Genomic DNA, 21842 nt, shown 5'->3' on the forward strand with positions numbered 1-21842 from the left:
AGGGGCGGCTGGTGTCAGGGGGCACAAGAGCACAACTATTTAGTTAGTTGTACGGTGGAATGAGTCATCATTTGATGTTTTAACCCTCAGAATTAATTTTCTTGCTCTATCCGACAACATGCTCGCGTGTAGCTAGTTTATCAACACTTGGCTCCAACGAGCAGTAAGACGAGTGCAACAAACATTCTCGATGACGTACTCATTTTACAAGTGGCACTACGCCCTATTATAAACGAAATGTTTTACAGCGTAACTGCATGTTCAAACATGATGTGTACATATTAAACGAACACTGGAGGTCGAGACTTGGGAATGTGATTTTTAGTAAATTTGTCAAAATAGAATTCCGTATGGTGGATTCTGAAAAATTGAGTACATATTTCTTGTCTTTTGAAGACAAAATACCTGCAAATGCGCAAGAAAACCATGAGTGGTAAAAGATGAGGATTTAATAAATGTTTTATTAGAGATAACGTTTATGGTAAATTTTCATTGTAGGGATGTAAAAAGAGTGTTTTGTTTTAACTGTCCCTTAACGCCTTAACAGTAGCTTTAAGACCATTGTCAGGAATCGCGCCAGGTGTGGATAATTTACAGCATTTATCAAATATAGGAATCCTGATTTCTCGACACCACCCGAGTAACTACTTTTTACCGTGCCCCCCATCTAAAAGTGACACGAGCTGCCACTGAGTTCTGGGAATATTGTACATCTCCATAAAATTATTGCGTACACCTATGCAGAAAATTGTTTCATTGGTAACTGTGTTGTGGCAATTAAAATTAAGCATTTTGCAAGAGATATTCATTAGGCGTGCAGTTATTACAGGGGTCAAATTAATAACAAACAACTTTGAGTATGATACGCTTAACTTGCGTAGATTAACAATAAATTCGTTTCATATTTTACAACTACTGACAGCTTTGTTATAAGCCAAGGACCTTTGAGACGATGATAAATTCAAATATTAGGTATGTGAATATTTAACGGTATTTAATTATTGTATTTTTAGAGTTCGGACTCAGTCTAAAGGAACTGCTCGGTATTTGACGCAACTTTATGAGAAATTCACTGTCTAGCAACTCTTTATGAGCCATTTACCGCTACAATAAACTCTGTAATAACTTTTTCATTTCATAAATATTTAATGTTTCTTTAGCATTTTGTATTTTAAAAACAGACGTGATAATTCGTCGGACTTTGTGAAATTACTCATACTTTGTTTTCAACATCTAATATCTTGTCTCTGCACTCTAGCTTTCCGTTGAATCAAAAGTTTTTGACATAATTAACAATAATAGATATTGATTAGCAAATTTTTAACATATTTAAGAAATATCTGTAGAAATGATTTGAGTCGATTTGTAGGTATGCAAATTCTTAGCACACTCTGGAATATTACGAGCATTTACAAAACTTTATCGTGCAGCTGTCATTGATTTTCGTTCTCTTCATTTCCTTCAGATACATAACCTCAATTTGATTATCATTTTATTGTAAATTATATCATTTATTGAAGGTAAAAACCATCAAGAAGCATTAATAAACCAGGAAAACTTTCTTTGGTTAGTTCTAAAGTGAACTGTGTTTTGCTAAGGAAATAATAATGTATTCGTCTACTCGTTTGTTAGATAAATGACACTTGACATTTTTAGTTTCACAGCTGATGAAGCTACGTCATGCGTTTGAAAATAAAGGTAAGCACTAGGCCAACGACAACAACATTTTTGAACGCTCGTTACTAAGCCTTTCCAAACTCGAATTAGAAAATGGTATAAAATGTTATTAAAATCTTTGCCAATAGTTCTACAAGGAAATTCCAAAGTTTATGTGTTCAGACTTTCGTTGAAAATCTGTCAAGAAATTAAATTGAACGTTTTCTTGAAAAACTGTAGATAATAACAAACATGCGATACAAAAAAAAAACAAATTCTTGCTGCAACATATTTGTGAAAACATACTCAAATTAAACACATGTAGCGTAATGTGAGATTATTTGTTTAGATGGTTTACTGAAATTGTCCGAATCCTGTTCAAAACAAAAGAAACTATTCATACAAAATATTTTATGCAACCGACGGACGTTTTAAATCATTGTTCAACGTGCTGTTGGTTGAGTCATATTACAGGAAAGCACAAATTTATGTAACGAAAATAGCAGGGAGAATGCAATATTGTAGCACTTACGTGTGCAGAAGCATTGCAAGATAAACTAAAAATGACGTTTTCCTTGAAACAAATGCATCTTAAACCGGTAAAAGTAACTCAACGTTAATTAACGCAAATAAAACAAATGAAACCATTAATATCTGCAAACATTCTTAATCACAAATGTAAACTAAAACGTGTCCTATCAAAATCAATTAGAGTTGCTTGGTTGGAAGTCCTTCAAGGATTTGTACGTGTCTTCGAGTTTCTAAAAGCGTACATGCCTCAACTTGAAAATTGAATTAGCGCTTTGAACAATTCGCTCGAAAATTCAACTTAAAAACTTAGCTTCGTCGAACAATTCAGACGTATTTTTTTATATTTGACTTTGGTTATTGTTCTTTGCACAATTACGTATCTACACTAGACACAAGTTTACACGAAAGCTTTCGGCCATAAATAAGTAGAATGAAACAATGGTAACTTCGTACATTCACAGTTGTCCTTTACAATATTATCACCAGGAAACTGTGCCAAAAAACCGGCATAAATCTCGAGCAACAAGTGAGGACTTGTGATAAACATACTATTAAACCGCCATATTTTAACAAAAGTGGTTGATTGAGCAAGTGAGGGATATGAAAAGAATGTGTCTGGCATGATAAAGGAATCCTGAAAAATAGTTGTGTGTGGTGGAATGATAACGTTGCCTTGCGTTCTAAAAAGAATCCTTCTGAAAGGAGCGATTTTTCTTAAAGCAAATAGTTGAGTAAATGGCGGAAAAAGTTTGAAATTTGAGCAAGGTTAGCGGCGATACGACTCCCACTTTGTGAATATTCCTGTTAAAGCAGGAAAATCACGGAGAACGCGCGATGTGTATTGCACGTAAAAGAGGAAAATATTAAAATATGTAGATCCAAACTTATTCTAATTCCTATGTAAATGATTCCATTGTCCCCGATGACAGAGAAATGACGTTACGAGCTCAGGTGTGAAAGGACTCGAAAAGCATAAAAAAAAACTACGAGAGCACCGCCGGAGAACATAAATTCCTCGGATTCTTACGATTTACTAATTAAAACTGTTATTTTATGTGACTTTTTTTAGTGCATTTTAGAAAATGCCCACTCTTAAAGTTCAGTAGAAGACCTTGCTTCAACTCCCAAACGACCGGATAAATTGTTTCCGTTTTACTCATTGCGTGCAACTGCAATCATTAACTTTTTCACACATTTTGCACCACATACATTAAAAATGAGTATTGCTTTTGTTGTTCAATTTTTTACGCCGGCTTTGCACACCGCAATACTCGGCTTAATTTTTAAACATTACCGAATCCAAAATAAATTACTTTCTCGGCGTGGCGGCGTCCTCTCAAATGTTCATTTTTAGTCCAGTGACAGTTTCCAAATTATAATTTCCCTACGTTGGCAATCACAGGATACGTGTACAGGGGTTTGCATACCACTGATTGCATGCCAGCCCTCCTTCGCTCTAGTAAGGGATCGAACCAAACATTCGGGGCTGAGCCCTAGAACATACTTTAGAAATTCCTAATTATTAGAATTTCCCTTGTTTAAAGGGGACGTATCACAAGCTTGCATACGAAAAACCGATTGGGAACATGTACCAATCAAATTGTTTTGTTATAATTTGTCATCTGGAATTCCTATGACGGAATAGTGGAGACCGATAATTTCGTCACATGGTTGGGCGGCTAATCGCTTTTTGTTGAGTAATTACGATTGCTGTGCATAAAAATATTAATAATAATTTTTGGGTTCTCCTCGCATTGTAAATACATAATCACACACTCTTCGATTTTAAATGATCTACATTTTCAATTAAAAATGTATGTCTAGTTTTGATGGAAATTCACGGCCTTTTAACGATGGAACCAGAAAATTACAACATCCTCTTATTATTACATCATCGTCCAACAATGACTTTTTGAAGTTTGTTCACATCCTCGAACATGTACTCAAAATGTAATTTCATTAAGAGCAACATCAAGCAGGATGTTTGTCTTAATTTGAAAAATTACATGATTTGCCGTTAAACTGACCGTGCAATTTAAGCATTGCAAAACATCACTCGTGAACTGATTAGTTACAGCGGAAGACCAGTCAGAAAGCACAAATCAAACTTGAACTTAAATAAATCTGCAAGTCAATAGCGATTATAATTACAATGGTTATTTGACATTTTAGTCAAATTAGCCGCCATGAAAGGCGTGTCGTGTGTAATTGCAACTACCTACAACGAAAATAAACTGTCTGAGGATTTGCATGTTGCCAAGCTCTCAACTGGAGATTTAGTTTAGATTATTTCGTTCCTCAGGGCGAGTCTAGATTAGGGGCATGACAAAGCTGTCGTCGTGATAATAAAAAAATTTCCTTAAAAGTCACTTCGCACTTGGTCATTATTCCAAGAATAAATTGGTGTAATTAACGATATCGACGTCGCCACAAATGGATCATTAATCAACGTTTGTGGTGTAATGTTAGACAGATTTATGACACTTGTCCTAAACGATCCTTGTTCCAGGCTCGACAAACTTGGTGGGCAAGTTCACGCAGAGCGTGAGGAGGATAGTACAGGACGTCAAGGACGAGGGAACCGCCAGTGGTCAAACGAAGGAGGAGGTCATAGAGACTAATGAAAGACTCAGGGCCGTGAGAGTTCGCCTGGATGAGTCCTACGACACGGCAAAAAAAGCCCTTGTTACGCTCATGGGGAAATATAACGACAGCAAGAGTGTTCACAACATTTTCCAGAGATACAACTTGTTGAAAGCTATGATTAAGGTAGTATGTTTTTTGTTTTAAAAGTGACAACTCTACAATCAATTAACTCGTCCAATAACTGCGTCTGTCGCCGACAAAGCACATTGTGGCATGATGTTGAGGTTAACTAACTTTCGGGAGTTTCATAGCAACTAATCAAACTTTATGAGCAATTGTAAGAAAATGCAAGTCACCGGTTCTGACATAATTAGATGTTTATGTGTCAATTAAACAGATTAAGAGGGCTGGAATTTATGTAATGATGCAGCAGAAGAAAATTAAGTCCCTTGTGACCCGGCAACGAAAATTAAAATGAATGTAGAAAATAATGTTCAGGAAAAATGTTTACGTGAAAACCGTCGGCTTCTTGCTACAATTAACAGCGTTATAAGTAAATTCCACCTTGAGGCATCTCGCTGAAACGATCGTAACGTTCTTTTGTTGGTCGCAGCTTGATACCAAAGCCCTGTGAAATGGATAATCTGGTTCGGTGGCGAATAATGCAGTTATAAACTCTTACAGGGTAATCAACTTAAAATTTAATAATGAACTTAAAATTATTCGCTAAAACTTCCGCCGGCTGCTATTCCCGCTAACCTAATATCTGTTAATATGGGCGGATGCGGCGACCTTTGAATATATTTTTTTTTTGTAGGAAGTGATACGATTAGAGACGCAATATTGGACGTTAGTGGATATCCCCAAACAAGAGAAACAAGAGACAGTCCCCGCCTTTGTTCTCAGGGCTTGTGCCATTATGGAAAAAACGCAGAAATCCGGCGAAGGTGTAAAAACTTCGGCGAAGCTCGCCGAAGAGGCGCAAGATAAAAGGGAGAGAATAGAACGGTTAGAAAGTAAGGCGCATTGAGTTATACTTTCCATATTACAATTTCAATAACGGTTGAAATTAGGGCACGGCGCGGCCTAAACTTTTATCATTCCTTTTGATTTTATAACCTCGACGTTTCGCTGTTTTAGTTCTTCTGTTACAGATATGACGACTTCGCAGATAGAGGCCGAAAATACGCAAATGACTAACGATCTCTATAGGCTGTTGAAGAAATATTCCGGTTTACGGAATCTCATCCGGCAGTTAAAAGTAAGTTTTTGATAAGACATGTCGGCTCGCGTACGAATTTTTGAATTGATAAATTTAGGACGCGGGGAAATAACCTGGCCCAGCTTGAGGTCTTCGGCTCTTCCAGTTCTCGTCTAGTCCGAAATGACGTCATCGGATATCTTTTCGATTTAAAATGAAAATATTTTTCAAACCAGGCTGATGCAACAACAATTTCAAGTAGTTTAGCTCAACGAAAAAGGAAATGTTATTTTTCTGTACTCTTCGCCGCAAAAAACCGCTCCCTCTTATATTCCGGTGACGAAATGGAAGAGTAAAATTGCAAGTTTGTTGGATAAATAAAATGTTTTTGACGTGTAAATCGAGAACAGTCCGTACTTTTTCCAAACTCTCCTCGTCTGTTTTTCACATTTTTGCAACCAAAAAATACACAAGTTAAATTGGCTATCGTCAAAGCCTCGTGATTAATCCGCGAATTCTCATATTCATAAATTTTCGTTTAAGCCTTCGAGCGATACACGCTGGATTTGTTTCACAAATGAGCGCGTTTTTCATGCATTATCGGCGCATTTGTGTTTGCCGTTTCAGAGCTCTCTTATTTACAGTTTTTCACGAAAACTCCAACAAACTGATCGTTCATGAGTGAATTATATTCTTATCGTGAATAGGTTGACGGTTGATATTTTTACAATGATCGATTCTTCCCCTTGCACTACTTAATATGTCAATTTTAACACGGAATTGACAGCAACGCAGATCTTCGAAAATCTGCTTATGAACCGGCTCTTTCACCATCTCCTTAGGTAAAAGTCGTTCGATAGGATGCCACCTGTCACGCAGGAACACCTTCCTGAAGGTTTTCTCGTTCGACACAACATGTTTGGCACTTTTCGACCATTTCAATATGTTACTTTTGCAACATACATATTTATGTATTTGAGCTACTTAAATGACTCAAATCTATTGAATCGAGTCATTCCAAATATTGATCGTTTGTTCACTGATGTAATTTATGCAAGTTTAAATTTACACCGGTTATCAACGTTATCACAGGAAAGAAAATCGTGTGCGAAGTTTGCCAGGATAGGCAACCAACTTTACACGATATCAAACAATTTGACATTTACATTAGTTGCAAGACGGTATAAACAGATAGGAACAAATACTATATATTCGACAATAAAACAAGCATTTTTAATTTCTTTTCCGTGAGCAAAAACAAATTCAATACACAAAACTTTTTGTATAAAATCAAATATCTCACACCGAATCGATGATTCCGGTTTTACTTTGACCTGAAATCTAGATTTCAGAGCCCAGCACAGCATAATCACGAGATATTGAAGATCCCCGGCTTGGTTTCTAGATGGATAATATTTTATCATCTGGGGAAAGATGCCTGCATTGGAACACCGGCATACATATGCAAATAATTCCGTCGGTTTTATATTCCCCGCTGGAGAGAAATTGAAGTTTTGTGTTTAAAAACTGCATAATAGAAGCTGTCCCGAAACATTTTCATTAACATTATCAACATAATTAACCCATTTCGCCGGACATTCCCGTACGTTACGGCCGCAGGGGTTAAATTTCATCATTATGAAAAAAGCGTTGTCCCTGAAATTTTCATCCATTGAAAGAGCAGTTTATTTCTCGCATCTCGGTAATAAAATTCCTGGCAAAATGTTACGCGTTTTGGTTACAACACTTTTTACAGTCTGGCTTCAATGGTGCTCTGGAAATTGAAAGCTCTTAACCGAATAGGGGCTGTTATTTCTTTAATGAAACTTCGAATGCACGCGCCTCTTGGGTTTCCATTTGGTTATCGATAGCGACGTTCACATATTATTTCTTTCACCAGTTCGGTTTCGCAGTAATTAAAATAAACAGAAAGCCATTCGAATGTGTGGAGTCCGGCGAGATAAAAAAAATCCGCAAACACGTATCCTGCAGGACATTATTTGTAGAGGACAGTCCAAGAAATGAACTGAAACTGAAAAATGACGGAAGCGTCGCGTCGCTTCGTACAACAGATTTCGCTATCGTTTTCCATTCATCGTAACTTTGACAAAATCATGAATAATTTCGTCGGACATTTTGATTATGATCTTGTTCCCGACAAGAATTGAGCTGTCTCCCCTACGCCGTCACACTTTTACCACACACGTAATGTATGGTGAACGGTATTGATTTGGAATTTGTTTGAGTGTTTCGCATCCCTCGAAATCAACGAAATTATTCAAATAAATCCGATTCGATACAGTCGATTTTTTTCGGAATTCGAGACGAATCGCGTCCTCGATTTGCGGTTGAGTGTCTTCTTCCCGTTGAATTTTTAATTCGTATTAGGAAACAATTGCACTTACGGGGAGATTTATTATCCAACACTTTACAATTACATTGAAATTGGATCGTTCGGTTTAACATTCAACCCGAGATTGTTCAAGAAAACAGAATGAGCAGGCACGTGGGAATCAATTTAAGTGGGGCCGTGAGATATTTATGTTGATTGAGATTGAAATATATTGAAACGGTATCAAGCAGCTTAAATACGAAGCTGTTTATTTAAAGGGAATTAGCAAAATATACTCACCAAAGCTTTCATCTGGTACATTTCCTGATCCAAGTCAAAAACTGTCTGGAACTAACTGGAACTGATACATCGCTTACACATTATCCAAACAAATTTTAGTTGCAAAACTGAATGTTGTATTCAGAGTAACACAAAATAATCCGTTTAAAATGTATTTATCTTTAAATAACTAGCTACACTGATGTAAGTATCATTTTTTCCTTCATGAAAACTACAAACGAAATTTGTATTTTGTGCAAAATAGGCGGAAATATTTTAAGCCGAAAATACCAAGATATTTGAAGACGATTTTGCACTGGCTGAAACTGAGAATTAAAACATTCAAAATCCATCTCATTCATAAAGAGCAAATGAAAGTGAAATGGTAAAAAAAAGCCACAACGAAAACCACGTACCACGCAAGAAATTTGACACTTGACATTGAATTGTGTCGAAAAAACGTACTAGTACAAAGAACTTTTACTTTTAGCGTACCTCATTCACAGTAAATGCTGAAAATGTTGTCCTTGATGCCTGCCATTGATCCACGAATCCTTGAAGAAACTTCACGATCTTCCCGAATTTGGGCACTAGCTGCGACGACTCGTCAAGTTAGTCCTTCTCTTATCGGCTGGCTATAGATCAGCTGTTTTAAGTGCCCCCATAAAAAATCACAAGGATTTAAATCCGGAGATCTTGGCGGTACTTTTGATTCAATTCAACCCATCCGCTGGGAACAATCTCTGCCACGATCTTCCGTTTCTGGATGGATCTTTCCTGTGTCTCTCAACCTTTGTACCGTGGACGTAAACGTTTTTTAATTAGGTACAACCCTGTCTGGAAACTGTTCCCGGTACAGTATTTGCGCTTGGATCGCGTTGCTACCCACCGCACCACACCATACGCGAGCACTATATCCGTGCCAAAAAGGCCCAATTTACACACGAACGAGTTGAATATAATGTTTTTTTGTTCGACGATCCCCTTAAAGGCTCCAAATCGCTTAAAATCTGTAAAATTAGCTTGACGTTTCGTTTTGACAAGTTGTGACATTTATCAAAATCCGTTCACACAGGAGAAAATTCTCATATTCTGATAGTGTCGAACAAGAAAAGAATTTGTTGTATTAAAGATTTTACCGCTTTTAACGAGAAATAACCTAAAAAGTTGTTATTGTGTTGATTTTTACTTCATGTAATACATATTCCTGTGAAATAAATCCGCAAGTTGTGTTGTGTTTCACTGAAATGTTCTTCAAATCAACTGAATCTATAGAATTAAATAGACTATGAAGGAAATACCTACTTGTTTTGTGCTTTAACGGTAAAAACAAATCCAATGAAACGCTGCTGGGCTGCTGCTAGCAGGGCTAGCAGTGCTAGCCAAAGTGCCAGACTCAGAACACCCTGAGTTTTGCATCCCGGAGTTTTGTCACGGACCAATCGTGTTACTTCACGTACCCTGGACTGTTTGGTTTTTGTTTTTTGTTTGGTTTACCCATGATAGAAAGAAGAATCTTATGTATATCGTGGGTTTATCTAAGGTGATAGAAAACAACAAGTGGATTTTGAGGCCAATAATATCAAAAATAATAACGAACGGTTCTCGATCCTCGTCGTAAAAGTTTCTCGACGATAATTCCAAAATGTGTTGTTTCTTTCTTATGAAACAGTGTTAGTGTTTGTGTTTTAACACAAGAATACATTGTCGCCCCTTTCACAAAATGCGGTGGTGACAATTTGGTGCCCAACGTGGGGCCAAATTGTTAATTTGGTTACGCTGACTGTCACCGTGATTTTTCTACAATTTTTTTAAAACAGATATTGCACGGTAAAAAGCAAAATACAATGTTAGAGCTATTAAGCAGTTTCCGGAAGGAATGTTTACAACTGCTATAATTAGTTTAAATTTGATATGATCTCACTTAGCGACCATGAAGCAAGACCTATTTCTACTTTTACTGAAACTGTTTGAAGAATGGGAAAAGGTGACATGATAACTTTCTTAGCGCTATAAGTTGTGCGTTATAAAAGTTTGTTGTCCACGATTCAACCAATACTAAAAGCAATAACGGGTCGAATGGTCTAAAGAAATTCTAAAAAATGTAAATGAAGCTATCTTTGAAGCAACTGACAACTTAAAAGGTGACGAAACCAACTGATATAATAAACGTTACCCACAGACAGCAAATCTGTCAAAGTTAAGCAATCTAAAAGTGTAAAAAAAGATTGCTTTTTTCTCAAAATGTCGACCGCTTACAATTGTTGCAAAATATTATGTAACAAAGTGTTTATTGTCTAGTTTGCGGTGTCTTAAAGTGAGATAGATTTGCACCAATACAACTCAGGAGTAGCATTATTAGAACATCAATCTTTATAGTCTTAGCCTGGGACCTTGTGACTTCTTTTTGTTCTCTAAATAAATGGACAAGATGTAAGGCCCAATCAAATCGTTGAAAGTTGTAACTTTATTTCTGAAGTATGTCAAAAAGAGTGGAATGTTTGCTTTCACGAATGGTTCCAAGGAATGCATAAATGTAGATCACATTTAACTGATTGTTTTGAAAACACAAATAAAAAGGTTTAATTGCAGGAACTTTTATTGCAACCTTAGTATTTTTTCGGTTTTTTTTTAACTTGTAACGTAATAGTTTCTCTTTCATCAGAACCTCTCCAAAATCAGTCTAAATAAAGAGTTCAATATTTTTTTTATAAATATTGACGTGATTGTTTTCTATTAGATTTAAGTCTGGAGATATGAAGGACAATATATTCTAATTTTCTTCTTTTCTGAATAAAAAACACTCCACACGTTTTCTAATAGAAGTGTTCAACAAGTATAGATAAACGCTTTGAATCATTATTTTGGTAAAATTTGCAACATAATCCACAGATCCATTTTATTCTGAATTCGACAAGCTAGATCCACAGCTTTTGTTTTTTTTTGCATGTTTTTTATCTTTCTGGTTCCTGTTATACAGTCTTTAAGTGAGTTTAACACAAAACGTAAACTGTCGAACTTTCACCAAAGGATAAATTAGCTAAAACATTTGCAGAGATACAGTACAAGAACAATAACAAAGAATGTTTATGTTTTGAAATAAGCACAATAAATGGATGTTAAAGCTGTGGATTGAAATTCTACCATTGAACTCGAAAGGGTTAACAAAAGAGACGTTAAAATGTAAACAATCCTCAAGCCGTAGTTACGTTATTTATGACAGAAATGGACTGAGAATAGAACATAATGATAGTCTATTTAGAAAGTTCTTTGTGCTGATAATGACAAAAATGGAATATGACATATCCAGCAACAAATACACCGAAACGACTGAACGGAATAAGAGAAGTCCTAAATAGGAATCAATGAAAGGTTATATTTAGAAACGAACACCTTAAAACAGTCCTGAAAGAGAAGCGATCAAACAGATTTTAATTTGTTCGTTCAAGTTTACAATAAAAATAATTAAAGCGAAATGTCAAACGTTTGTTGACGGCGCGGCGTGGTGAATGTGTAATTTAATAATTACATGTTTTATTACAGTTAAATTACACATTTTATAGCATTTTGTGGTCGACTCCTTCACTTCAATTTCTTGAATACCGATACGTTGTGTTTTTTTTTTCAGATCGAGTACACCAATGCGAAAATCTATCCGATGGTGGTGCGCTACACGATGTTGAAAGATATGATTAAGGACATCATGCTTCATCCCGATTACATGGAGGTATGCCACGAGGTGGACGCATAGCCCAAGTCGTTTTCATAGATAGGAAATCGTCGTCGCAGCCTCAGATCGTAATGCTCTCACTCCGTCAAACTGGAAATTGAGAAATTGTCAGTAGTCTGAAGTCGAGCATCAGGAGAAATGTTATTTTGTGATTGCGATCGACTCCCGTCTTTGATGAGTTGCTTACGGGATACGTTCACTCTGTCGGCTAAATTATGTCTAGAAGTCGCTTATTTGTGGATCACGTCTGAGTGCGGCGAGATGACACTCGGAAAATTTGTGTTAAAATCGATGAACTCTAAGGCCCCAATTTAGAAATTGCGAGCTTTACTTTTGTTGTCAGCATGCTAGTCGGTAAAAATGGACAATAGGGAAAGGTGTCTGTCGTGTATAACGGGGCTTCAAATTCACTGCCAATAGTTAGGAATCAGTGTTGAACAGTACTGGATTCCTCTTTCGAAGAGTTCCGTTTATTAAAGCAATTAAATTATTTGGATCATCATGAACTGTTTTCTCATTAATTCCGGAACGGTTCGTTTCTGTAATGAATGCCCAAAGACTGAAGTATTTAATTAGAGACCTTCATCAAACACTGCTTACCTTTGATCTCATTCTTTTCCGCTAAAGATCGATACCTGCGAGATCACGAAACATTTACGTCTCTGATCACGAGCTTTATTCTTCCGCACACGAATGACACAAATTTGTTGGCAGTCTCCGGGTTTTTCTTGTCTTTTTTTCACTGTTCACCGTCATCCTGTAGAGAAATATGTAAACAAGGTGGAGTCGGCTCGCGCCTACCAACAACACATCCTTGTATCTTGTATGTCATGACCCGCAACATCCGCGCAGTGACGGAAATTGAAGTTGCTATCTCCGATCCGACAAACATTGCTTTAATCCTAATAAATTAGAAGAGCGGGCGACTGATTAATGAAACCATTAATAAAAATCTACTGTTCCACACCTAATTCCGCTTAGAGTGTTAATATTGTACCTATAAAAAATAAACGTGCCAGATTGCATTTATTCTGTAAAATGTTCTGGATCGATGTGATGTGTTCTTGTAAGTTTTGTAGACCCCAACGTTCCCATTGTACTTGTTATTGTACCGGTAGATATTTGGGTGCCACATAGAGATTACAGAAATCGTCTAAAACACCAAATTTGTTACTGAATTGTGTTACGTAGTTAGACTGTTTGTTTTTTGGTGTCTTTCGTTTAACATTTACAATGTCGAAGATGAGACAAACATTACTAAATATAGCTTTAAAACAGTATCTGAGTAGTTTAGTCAAATTTGTTACACCATAGCTGGTAGTCTCGTTTTGTAGCTTTTTATATGATTTTTTTCTCTATTTTTGTATGATTAAGCCGCGTAGAATGTCATTTATTAAGTGTGTAATAATGACATAGGCGACACTTGTTGTATGTATGTGTGTTTGTGCAGCTTACCCCATGAGAAAATTTGAAAAAGACGAAATGTCGGGCCTCTGTTGCGTGATGTGTTGTTTAATCAAGTCAAGTGCAAATTTGCTCTAGCACGGACACGCTCGATTCGCACCGTTTGTTTCGCCTATGAAACTTATCAATGTGTAAACTGTTAAGACAAAGAAGATGGTTGTTTATATGTATGATGTTTGTGTAAATTTAAAAATATAAGAGGATAACTATTCCATGTTAAAAATGTTACAGGGTTCGTTGACGCTTTCAGTTTTTATTTAATTTTAAGTATCTTTAAGTGATGACGATGTGCTTAAGTATTATAAGTAAAACTGATAAGACGGTCCTTTTACATAATCATTAACTTTTACGAATTTATCGTGAAATATCAAAACTTAAGGAATATCCCCTGTTAAATATCATAAAATATTGTTATAAGGGAACAATAATATCTATTCAAAAATTATAACAAGATTTTATTTTATATATTGTCGCATATAATTACATAATGTAAAGATATATATACTGTAAATGTAATGTACAATAATGTTGCTTTGTTAATAAATTTTGTGCCAGAAACGTAGTTTTCTTTTTGGTATGAATAAATTATTTCTATTTTAACATATGATTATGATACAGAAGTGTTCGTAGAGCTACTTTAGGGTTGTGTGAATCGGATTTAAAAAATATCATGGATGTGTCTTTGTCTTTGTGCGCAACAAAGCTTGTGCAACACTTTTTTGAACTGTACGAAATCATGTATAAGTTCACACACTACAAATTCTGTACAACAGCTTTTTGAACACCACTGTACCATTAGATTGAGTTAAAAAGGAAAAACAAACGTTACCTATAATGCATTCATTTTTGTAATGACGAACTAACTGGAACTTTTTTTTTGTTAGATTTTTTTACAAAATAAATTAAAATTAGACAGTTGGCAATGATTTAAATTGTCATATTATTGTCACTGCCAAAATGAATGAATTTCCAAAACGGAGTAAAGCATCAATAAGCAAGTAGACAAACCAGCACATTTTAAAGGCTTTTAACAAAATAAAAGAAATTACTCATGGAGATACTGGAAACGCAAGTACGAAAAGTACAAAATTGTAGAAGCAGCGGCGGATGTTTTTTCTAATTTAAAATAAAACTCTTCCTAAGTGCTGTACAGGCTTCAGTCCCAGAAGTATGTACAAAATTTTAGATGAAGGACAAGGACAAGGCTTATGGGCAGCTTTAGCATCCATGACATATCCCCAATTAGGTATTGTTAATTTGGTTGAAGATTCCGATTCGGACTTAGAAAACAGCGACGATGACGAGGATGGGTAGCAAAATTCAAAATTATTTCATTGTTACGTAGGTTCAACTGCCTTTTCGTATTTGTTTAGTGCAACTTTGCTTTTTTTTCAAAATACATAATTAAACAAATTTAATTTCACTATGCTTTGATTGGGATCAGTTTTGACAGGACAAATGACGTGACCCATAACCTAACTTTTTAAAAGCCCAAATTCCCAAATTCGCGGTAAAAAGATGTGTTCACTAGACAAAAGTTACTAAATTTAGTAACTTTAGTTCGTCATTACAAAAATGAATGGATTATATCTATTTATTCCCAAAGAATAAGTTTAGCAATACAACGGGATAATGCTGCATCAATTCTCGGTACAATTCCCGATTTGGAAGAAAGTTTTTATATTTTAAAATAAAAATATATTATGTAAAAAAAAACTAATATTTTGGTCAAGATATAAATATAAAACAGTTGTATCCAAGCCAGGTGTTCGATGCAACTGCCAACTTGCTATTTCATATTTTGTATTTTGAAGCGTCACTTTGACAATTCAAATTAAGCTGTCAACAGTGTCGCCAATCTAATTTAAAAGTCATAGCCCACTTTAATTATAGATTTAAATGATCTCACGGAATACTGTGAATCTGAATGTGCCCCGGAGTATAATTATTACTAGAGCGCGGATCTCTGGCATTTTGCTTATTTGTCTGTAATGTATGCAGAAGAAATTGATCCATAACCTGGATGTTTCATCATATTAGGGACATTTGAGGCACATTTTGTTTTGCTTTTTTGCTCAAAATGTCCTTTTCGTCCATAAAAGAAAATTTTTAGCTTTTTTTGCTTAATTGGGCGCTTTAGCTTTTTTTAGGAGATGTTAACATTTTTATCACAACACTGGCGACAGTGCCTAGGGAAGAGCTTTTCTGGTTTGGTGATAGTTGGCGTTGGTGACTCCTAAGAATCTAGAGCAATACTTAGTAAACTGTATCAAGTTGAGTCCATGTTTTGTGAATATTTTTTTATTTTGTTATATTTTTCCTTAGGGCGTTTGGTAATTGTTGACTTTACCTACTTGTGGAATTTTTGTGTTTTTTCTGGCCAGACACCCTTAGGGCGTCCTCTTACATCGTTTCTCACGTCATGTCATTTGAACGAGAATAACTCTCGGTGACAAAAACTTAAGATGAATAATATCCCCAAAAAGCGCCCGTACACTAGCGCTCTGCGGGGATCACTCAAATTACACTTTTGAACAGGCCGGTTGTAATTACGGTGACTGTATTTTATAATACAGCAGGTCGTGGTCGGTGCATTAATTCTGTCCTCGGTTTGCGTATTGGCTGTGCGTATCGTCCACAGGCCGGAAGAGGGCGCTGTGGTTGTTGTTGCCCAATTAACAACCCATTCAAGAGATGGCGCCCTAAATAACAAAATTCCATAGATATATAAGGAGAAGATACAGCAATAGGTGAAGTACTGGGGACAAGACGTACCTTTTGTTTCTATTTCAGTCGCACGCATGTAATTAACAAATATATTATTCCTAGCGTTTCCCATGAGTTAGGTATATTGTATATCCATGAAAGGATATTTCTTTATTTGAAGAATTGTAAGGAGTGGAACATACAATACAGGTCTTCATCTTTAAAGCAAAAAATAATTCACAATTAATTTGTCACGATGACGTTTCTCAATTATCAGTCAACTAGATGAATACGAGGTACTTCTCTATTCAAGTGCAGATGTATGGAAACAAGACAAGAATACATTACATTGTGTGCTAGAAAAAAATGGAGGATAGTACCGGAATCGTTGATATGTTTTCCCAAGCAACGAAATACGTTTATATGGAATGGCTGTATCTTCTCCTTATATATCTATGCAAAATTCAAGGTTGATAGAACTGACCAATTTGTATAGTAGGTTGCTTTTGCTTCATTGAAAATTGAGGGGCGTGGGGAAAAGTACAGTGAGGGAAAAGTAACTCGTGACGTAAATCAACCCGGGACATTGGAGTGTTCGAATAGGACCCAAGGTTTATAAGCTCCGTGGGGTTTATTGTGTGGTTTTTTGGGTTTTATTCTAGTGAGGGAACACCTAATGCATGATCGACAGACTGTGTCGTAAAAGTTTAGTGAATTATGACGTCACGAGTAACTTTTTGGGGGGGAAAAAATGCAAACTATGTATTCAAATGGCAACGAGGCAACCTACTATACAAAATAATCAGTTCTAGACTACATCCACTGATAGAATGCATTTTTTTAAATATCGTTAGATAACAAAATCCCCAAACCATAACATTAAAACATAGATTGTGTTGGTAATATCTTGAAGCATTCGCGCCACTGATTCTCATTGGTTGTTATTTAAAACCCACGCGAAAAATAAATTACATGACATTTCAAATTTAAAATTGTCAGTTCTGTCAATTTAGATTTGCGATTTTTCATCTTTAGAGCTTTGTTTTGCGATTCTCTGGTTTTAAAAGTTATTCGTTTTGATCATGTGGCTGTTATGATCTGTTCCGTTGCGATTTTTTGTTGATTTTTTTAAATTTGTGGAATAAGTGCGTGCCTCAAGAATCTAGCATTATGAACACTTTAAGTGACATTACAAACATCGAAAATGATACAGAGGTAATTTTTGTTCATGCATTAAATAGGAGTACATATTAAATAATCTCTTGCTTGTGTTTAGCCATTTCTGAAAAAAGCTGGCTATTTTAATTTCAATAGCCAGCTTTTTGGGAAATTCGAAAATGTATTGTGGGTTGCATTTTTTATTCCGTCGGGCACATTATTTATTACTGGTGAAATACCCTGTATTAATAAAACCTAATATATTACTCCTACTGTACTGAAGTTTTTTTTCGTCTTTCCTAAGTGCAAACATGCAGAATAATAACAAAATATCACGTGTAAACCTGTTCTTTCCATTTTTTAAGATTTCGCGCCGGATCTATTTGTTATAGCGTAAGTGAACATTTTTAGTAACATTTATGTCAAGCAATCTATGAGTTTAAATGGGTTTAAATGGGTTTTATTTTAAAACACTGACCAGCAAATGTAAAAAAAGGTAAGCCAGCCGACGAGATAACTACGATATCATTGTTTATAAGTAAAAATTGGATAAATCAATGAAAATTATAAAATCAATAAAAAAATAAAAAAAAAACAATGTAGTTTTTAATTTAAAACATTGACCACCAAATGCAAAAACTAAACCAACCGACGAGATAACCAAGATATCAGTATTTATTATAAAAAAATAAGGTAAATCAATGATAATCATGAAATAAATAAATAATACTGTTGCGCCCTCTATTGCATTACCTTCTTGAATGCGTTTAGATTACTATCACCTTTACTTTTTTCTTTTATCAGAGTCTTCTAGGTGGAGCTTCATCGTAGTAAAGAAGCGGACATGCGTAGTACGCGCGATTCAAAAAGCATAACAGCGGGAAAGCCCAATAAGTTTGGGAAGCGAAGCGTGGCCGGCGAGGCAGCCTGTGCCTCGTGCATTTGTTTGCCGGCGATCTGACAGTCAAGTTGGCGCGCGTTCGCAGCGCGCTTAACAATCGAATTCAAAAAAATGAAAATGTAACACTAACTGAGAAAATGTGGTAGTGCGCTACTGTGGAAATTCGAGTGAAAATGAAGTGTTGTTAGTGAAAATGCCGTTCGTGCAGCGCGTTATCGAGCCGAAATTCTTGAGTCGGACGAGCCTGTGGGACGAGGATGGCAAGCCTCTGGTCGTCGACGAGGAGCTGGAGGCCGTCACCAACAACACCCTCAGCAATGCCCTCCGGCAGCTCGCCTCGCTGGTACTGGTCGCCGACGACATCTTCGCGGAACTGGGCGGCCAGCTCAAGGAGATCAACAAGAGATCCGAGGGGCTGAAGGCGAAGATCGAGGCTGTGGAAGGAAAGGTGTCCGCTTACGATCCCAAGAAGGTTACAGTTCGTAAGTAGTGGTTTTTGTATCGGCGTTCCTCCGTTCCTCAGGTAGAATCACTTCGTTGACGGTGCGATGTAGCCTTGAAATGCCTCAAGATTTACTGGATACATACTTTATCGCGATCGATTGTGTGTGCACTAAGGTCGATGGAATAAATAAAAAATAACAAACGTGCCTCCATCGCCTGCTTCTCTTTTGTACTTTTTCTGATACTCGTCTAGCGTTCTCAAAGAAACAAGGTCGCTCGACCACCTTTACGATACAATTTTTTAATTTCCCATCACGACTTCGGAGTGGTTAAGGAAGACCAACCTTTCATTACCATTCTTCGCTCTGGACCCTAATTGAAGCCTGATTTCCATCAACCGCAGAAATCCTCCTTCTCTTCGCTCGTCACTCAAAACTTTGCCTAGATACTGACTCAATTCATAATCCCATCCTCGACGTCGGTTGCCGGAAATTGGCTAATTACCATTCCGAAAGAAGTTCGATCAAAGAAAGTAAACGTAAACATCGTTCAGAAGTGATATTCACGAAACGCCTTCCTTTTTCATTAACTCGATTATTCACATAAATTCTCATTTTTTTTCCGGTGGTTTGTATTCTCATGTACAGGTGTGCCCGAGGCGCTGTGCTTTCATCAATGCTTTTAAAAAAGTCCATTCATTATATGATTACATATTCTTCGAAAATATTTTGATAATAAGTACCCTGCGGTGAGGAGCAGCGTTTTTGTTTTACATTAAAACAATATCTCTTGTAACAAGCTTTTTTCATTCATTTTTAGACGTGAAAGTCGTACCGAACCAAAAAAAAAACACGCGATGCCTTAAAAAGTGATTTTATTAAAACTAGTTGGCCGTGAGTCAAAATTATGGGCGCAGTCATATCTTAATAGATATCAACTGGAGCCAAAATGCATTCCAAAAATATTGTTACGTTCAACCTACCGGACATTTATTGCTTAGATTTACTTGACAATAAATAAAATCCTGAACGTTAACAGTTTTTTTTTTAGTTTTCTAAATCGATTGTTCACGCTTCAGATAAAATCTACTTACGTTGTACTTTATGAAGTTTTCCAAACTTTTTAGTAGAATTTCGGGTGTATAAAAAGCTCGCACATCTCCTTTGAACTATCACTATCAGCTCCTAGATACACGGTGATCTAAAGAGATTCATCTAAGCAGCACCACAATGAAGTTACCTTGACTTTTAATCCACCTCGTGTATTTAGCCACTGAAGCTTTTATTAGTGGGGATAACCATTAGTATCTAATTGTGTAGCTTCTGCGAATGCCTGACTGAATCAACGAACCCAGAAAATTTGTCCAGTCACTCTTATCTTTATTCTTTTATTCGTCTTGCCAGAGTCAAAATCTTAGTGCAGGTCTTTTTAAACCTTAAGTAAAAAGACTCAAATCGTGCTTACAACAAATGATCCTAATTTTTACTCCTAGTTTAGAACAATCAAACGATCAAAGTATCAAAACATTGGAAAAAGTCTACAACTACGTCCATAATGGACCTGAATTGTTAAATTCGAGGTGAACTAAAATTTAGTGACTGTACCGTTTATTTAATGCATAATTGGATTTGCGCTGATAATGTAGATACTCATAATCTAGTAACAAAAATGTCAATTGTATCTGTTGGAGTGTGCAAAAATAAAATCGCTACTAAAATGAGAGCGAGTTTTTACAGTTAGTTCACAAAAGATTGTTGTAAGAACAAGGCGAATAAATCCATAACTGCGCATTTGATGTGTTTTAATGACCCACGGCCCTGAAATCCCTTCAGTATCAATATGTAAAATGGAGGTTATGAGCTCTTTAATTACATAGTTATTTTCATATGAGTAGCGCTGTCAGCCAAGTGCTGCAAAACAGGCCGAATACCTGAAAACTGATAGCCCACGAATTTTGAATAACATTTTTCGTGTTCGTTTAGGCAAAGTCTTAAAAAACATTAATTTATTGTAAATTTTGAGGTTATCTTTGACAGGTGTCAAGTTAGGTATATAACCGAGAAAGTTTTATATGTATGTACATATTTAGTTATATACCACTTTCCCGGTTATATATCCCAGGAAACGAACACGATATAATAATTTGTTAGCTCAGAGAAGTCTTTTACAGTATCAACCCAAGATGTTATTAATAATAATAATAAAACATGGAAGAGGATTGTGTGCGATTTTTATTTACGAAAATTAGTGCAAAACTGAAAAAGAAAGGAGAAATTTATTTAGAATCAGATAATTCGTTGCAAATAACGTAAAGAACCGGTCAAAATTTGACATTTTCATTTGTTTTATTAAATTACTGTCACAAATTAAAAATTTAAATAGCCATTGCCTTTATTACTAGTGCCAATCCAACGGCACTTTAATTTAGTGTCCAAGTTGTGTTTTCACAAGGATTTGTAAAGACACCTTACTTTATGCCATGATTTGAAATTAGTCAAGGAAAACAGCTGGGAGAGAATTGGACAAAATTAAATACTGTTGAATAACAAATTTTTTCTACTTTGGTATCATAAGTGAGTCTTTGTGAAACTAAAAGTAGTGTCAGAAAGGAACTTTTTGTGAAACTGTTTTTGTTTTTTTTTTTTATACATATTACGTTGGTATTGCTGTAATAGCACACTGGCCGGCGCGGCGTCTCTAGCGAACTCCTATTAACAGTTGACATTTGACATAAATTTCACAGAAATGCCACCATAACTCATATCACACAAAAGTCCCTAATAGTAAATAAATAATAAAATAAATAATTCCTGTTCATCGCATAAAACAACATACATATTTTTGCAAATTTTCA

General features: G+C 35.9%; 2 protein-coding genes across 3 annotated transcripts in view; both read left to right on the plus strand.

Moving 5' to 3' along the window:
• Positions 1-12920, plus strand: part of LOC138135864 (uncharacterized) — a 45201-nt gene extending 32281 nt beyond the window's left edge. For both annotated transcript variants that reach the window (XM_069054812.1, XM_069054813.1), the window contains 4 exons: positions 4697-4956; positions 5591-5789; positions 5928-6034; positions 12214-12920. In XM_069054812.1, the coding sequence (XP_068910913.1) occupies positions 4697-4956; positions 5591-5789; positions 5928-6034; positions 12214-12336 (689 nt within the window). In that variant the 3' untranslated portion in view covers positions 12337-12920. The remainder of the gene's footprint in view (positions 1-4696; positions 4957-5590; positions 5790-5927; positions 6035-12213) is intronic.
• Positions 12921-18533: 5613 nt separating this feature from the next.
• Positions 18534-21842, plus strand: part of gukh (GUK-holder) — a 43197-nt gene continuing 39888 nt past the window's right edge. The window contains exon 1 of the mRNA XM_069054814.1: positions 18534-19026. Within this exon, the coding sequence (XP_068910915.1) occupies positions 18738-19026 (289 nt within the window). The 5' untranslated portion in view covers positions 18534-18737. The remainder of the gene's footprint in view (positions 19027-21842) is intronic.

Source organism: Tenebrio molitor, chromosome 7 (assembly GCF_963966145.1).
Source record: "Tenebrio molitor chromosome 7, icTenMoli1.1, whole genome shotgun sequence".
NCBI classification, from domain to species: Eukaryota; Metazoa; Arthropoda; class Insecta; order Coleoptera; family Tenebrionidae; genus Tenebrio; species Tenebrio molitor.